Source organism: Aphis gossypii, unplaced genomic scaffold (assembly GCF_020184175.1).
Source record: "Aphis gossypii isolate Hap1 unplaced genomic scaffold, ASM2018417v2 Contig00093, whole genome shotgun sequence".
Lineage (NCBI taxonomy): Eukaryota > Metazoa > Arthropoda > Insecta > Hemiptera > Aphididae > Aphis > Aphis gossypii.
The window spans coordinates 65,858-70,179 of record NW_026083013.1 but is presented as its reverse complement, the minus strand read 5'-3'; the positions used below and the strand labels follow the sequence as shown (position 1 = coordinate 70,179).

The window sequence follows — 4,322 nt, the reverse complement described above, 5'->3', positions numbered from 1 at the left end:
ATATACCAAACAAATTCAAAAAAAAAAAAAAAAATATATATATATATATAAACAAATGATCATTTTTATAATAGATTATCAGACTTTTAGTAGATATAAAAAAACTAAATAAAAACTTAAGAATTATATAAAATGAATAAAGGTAAAACAATACTTATCAAATGAATGAATAATTAATAATAAAATAATAGGTAACCTTCCTTTACAGTAGTATGATTATAAAAATTTAAAACATAATAACAAATTATCACATTTTAATATTTATCACTTTTATAATAGAATATGAGTCTTTTAGTAGATATAAAAAAACTAAATAAAAACTTAAGAATTATATAAAATAAATAAAGGTAAAAAAATACTTATCAAATGAATGAATAATTAATAATAAAATAATAGGTAATCTTCCTTTACAATAGTATGATTATAGAAATTTAAAACATAATAACAAATTATCACATTTTAATATTTATCACTTTTATAATAGAATATGAGTCTTTTAGTACATATCAAACAATTAAATAAACACTTATAGAGAATATAAAAATGAATGAATAATTAATAATAAAATAATAGGTAACAATAAGTTATTACTAATTAGTATTTATGAAATAAAGTAAAACAGTTTCTGTTTACTCCACAGCAAAAATAGTTATTGCATTTAGTACAGGTACAGTTGGTCAGTTTTCCACATCCATTTAGCTTGCAACGTTGTCTGCTTTCCACATACTCAGGCCAATGGTCCACACAGTCTTTTCTGACTGAATCAGTTGGCATAAGTGATGTGTTAGGTTTCCTTTTTTTTATTGCCATTTCTTTCAATACTGATGTTGGAGGTCGACCTCTTTTAGGTGTTATTGTGCCAACTTTAGTCAAAGAATATGATACACTCAAACGAAAATCAAATAAACTCATAGTAGGTTTTCTGCCATTTGAAACTTCTACTCGTCTATACAGGAGCCATGCGTTCACAACTGTTACATCAATTAGGTGATACCAAATTCTCATATACCATTTTTTTGTACGCATTCTTATTTTATACCGACCAATAAGAGAATCGAGCAAATCTACACCTCCCATATGTCTATTATAGTCTTTGATGATAGCAGGACAATTAACATCTAAAATACGTTTTGTTTTTTTATCAAAACGATTAATGCTATTTTTTGGTAGAATTCCACAATATGAAGACAAAAGTGTAACTATTTTATTGTCTTTCCACACTACAGAAGTAAGTGGAATATCATCAAATACAGTTATGTATTCAAACGCAGTTCCTCTAGCTTTGTTGTTCATAATTTTTTCTGAAATAAATTGACAATTTGGTAATCTATTTCTCCTTACTGTTCCTAAGGTATGAATTCCTTTTTTAGCCATAAATGTTAACAATGGTATTGTTGTGTAATAAATATCAAAGAACACTCTATGATTTTTGTTCTCAGGGATAATACGACTTAAACGTACAACCACATTAGCACTTGCCATTAAATCTGGCTCAGATGGTAGTCTATATTTATCTTGATTCTCTTGTCCAGTATAAAGTTCAAAACGATATGAGAAGCCATTTGAACCACACATGACAAAAAATTTGTATCCCCATTTGTGAGGCTTTAAGGAAGATATTGTTTAAGGTAACTGTGTGCTTTTGTAGCACACAGTTGCTCATCAATGGATAGATCTCTTTCCAATGGAACACTACCAAACTTCTCATTTAAAAAATCAACAACCGGTCTTAATTTATAAAGTCTATCGTGGTTTACATTTTCCTTTGAAAGAGCTTGAGAGTTATCATTAAAATGTATAAACTGTCTTATTTTTTCAAATCTATTTACACTCATTGTTTCTTTTACAAGAGTGAAACCAATATTAGTGTTCCAGTATCGACGCACATTAGGGATAACAACAATTGAAGTAAATAAACATATGCCAATGTATTGTTGTAATTCAATTTTAGTTATGTTGACAGGTTTGTTTACATCACATTGTATGGAATAAAGTTGGGATTGAGATATTATGTGTTGATATAAATCATCAGTAAAAAAATAAGAAAAAAAATCAATTGGTGACTTCAATGAAGTAATTTTATTAGGAAGTGGTTCAGTCTCAAATTTTAAAAATTGTGGATCCATATAAAAGTTTGCTTTTTTTCCATTGCACTTGAGATAATTTTGATTTTAAAAGTTTTTGATTGTTGATTTGAGAAATATTTGTAATTAGTGTCTCATTAATAGGAGGTTCATTACATAAAATATTTGGCTCACAATTATCAAGAACAACAGGCATATTCATAATATCTAAAAGTTCAAAAACTTCATCATTACCTAGATCCAATTCATTTTCTATAACAACGTCGTTTAATATTTCTTCACATACTTCTGGTAATATCAAAGGCAAATTATTTTCAATTGATTCCAAAACATTATCTAAAAAAATTTAAATTATTAATAATTAGTAAATTTGAAAGTATACATAGTTATTTATATAAACTTACCCATATCATCCTCAGAATCAGTACAATCTAAATCATCATCACTCAAATCCCAATTTAATAACTCTACTAATTGTTCATCACTTAAGCCTTTTCTAGACATAGCTAAATATCTGAACTAATAAAAGTAAAATAAGCACATGCTATAGAGATATAGATAAAGCATAAAGTATAATATATATAGGAAGAATAGACACATAGAAAATATATTTAGATTAAAAAAAACATAATAATATGAATAAGAATTACTGTAAACAAAGTAATTATTTAATTTTACTTTTGTAATAGTCATCATTGCATAGTGTATCATCTGTGATACAATTATATTTGTGACTAATGCATAATGTATCATGTGTGATACATGTGAAAAATGAATAAAAATGTGTACTACTTACCATTAATTTGAGATAAAACAATTTAAAAAGAATCTCAACACATAACTGAACAAGAAAATATTTTTTTTTGTTAGTTATGATAATATTTTCCACTTTAATTTTGAACTGAAAAATACGTTTTTCTGTTGTTGATAACAATTACTGATAGCGATTTTACTAATAAACAGCTGATGCCAAAGACGTTTTATCAAATAAATAATGTGTGGGTCAATATATAAAGATGTTAACAAAAAGACCGCCAAACCTTTGTTGTTAAAGAAACGACAGTTATTTTCAATTTTCATGGTTGTATCATGGGTGATACTTTATGCAGTGTAGGGTTAAATTTTCTCATACACAATAACACTAATACATGGCTTACGAAAATGCAAAAAAAACCAACTAATACGCGGGCAACGCCGTGTCGGGACAGCTTTTATAATATATGTAAATATTTGTTGTACATTTTATAAGCAATATTTTTGTGTAGAGGTATTAGATTCTGAACGAAGTGAAGAATGTATTGATTTTACAATGATGTGTGTTTTTTTTTTTTTTGTTTTTGTGTCTGTGTACAGCATAACTAGTCGAAATAATGCTCCAATTTCAAACAATAGGGGTGGTTTCCGATGTAAAAGTTAATATCATTGGTGCATTATAGAGGTAAAAAGTTAACATTTTCCAACAGTTTTCAAAAAAATCGAGAAAAACAAAAAAAAAATGACGGAAAAACTGCAATTTTACGCAAAACCAGTTTTCGACCAAATCGATTTTTTTTTATGGTTGTAATTCAAAAACTAATCACTGAAAATACTTGAAATTTTCACCAAATGTTAATGTCAGTAGTATCCGTATATATAGTTAAATTTTCAAAAAATTTTGACTTTTTTTGAGTTATTTATAGACCACTGAAATTTTCGATTTTTTTGAGAAATTTTTTTTAAAGTGTCAATAAAATTTTTGGATGACCAAAAAGTTTTGAAAATTTAATACAAGGTTCCTTATGAGTTGTTTTTATTGTAGCTAAAAAAAATTAAAAATCGTTAATCACAATTTTTTTTTTATAAGCGTTTTTAGTTCAAATTTTTACGAAATCTGTCGAAAACGCGAAAATTTGCAAGTAATTTTGAAGTTGAAAAATCATAAAATTTTTTTCTTTTATAACTAAGTTTTGAAAATTTGGTACAAGGTTCTCCATAAATTTTTCTTCAAATATCTGTAAAAAAAACTCTACCGGATTCAGACAAAACATTTTTATGAGTGTATGAAATTTAAATTTTTACAAAACCGCGTTAAATAACAGTTTAGCCTCAAGCGATTTTTGATATTTGTTATTATTCAAAAAGTATAAGTCATAGATACTTGAAAATTTTACCAGTTATTAAGACCCAACAAAACATAAATGTAAAATGATAGCCAAGTTCAATTAAATAATATGCTTTGGTTGTTGACTTCAACGACAA

The 4,322-nt window shown here is 26.4% G+C and overlaps 1 protein-coding gene across 1 annotated transcript; it reads right to left on the bottom strand.

The window, feature by feature from the left end:
• Positions 1-594: 594 nt before the first annotated feature.
• Positions 595-1,575, bottom strand: LOC126553195 (piggyBac transposable element-derived protein 2-like). Its single transcript, XM_050208357.1, has one exon. It carries the CDS (start codon positions 1,573-1,575, stop codon positions 595-597), a length of 981 nt encoding a protein of 326 aa, XP_050064314.1.
• Between the last annotated feature and the right edge of the window lie 2,747 nt (positions 1,576-4,322).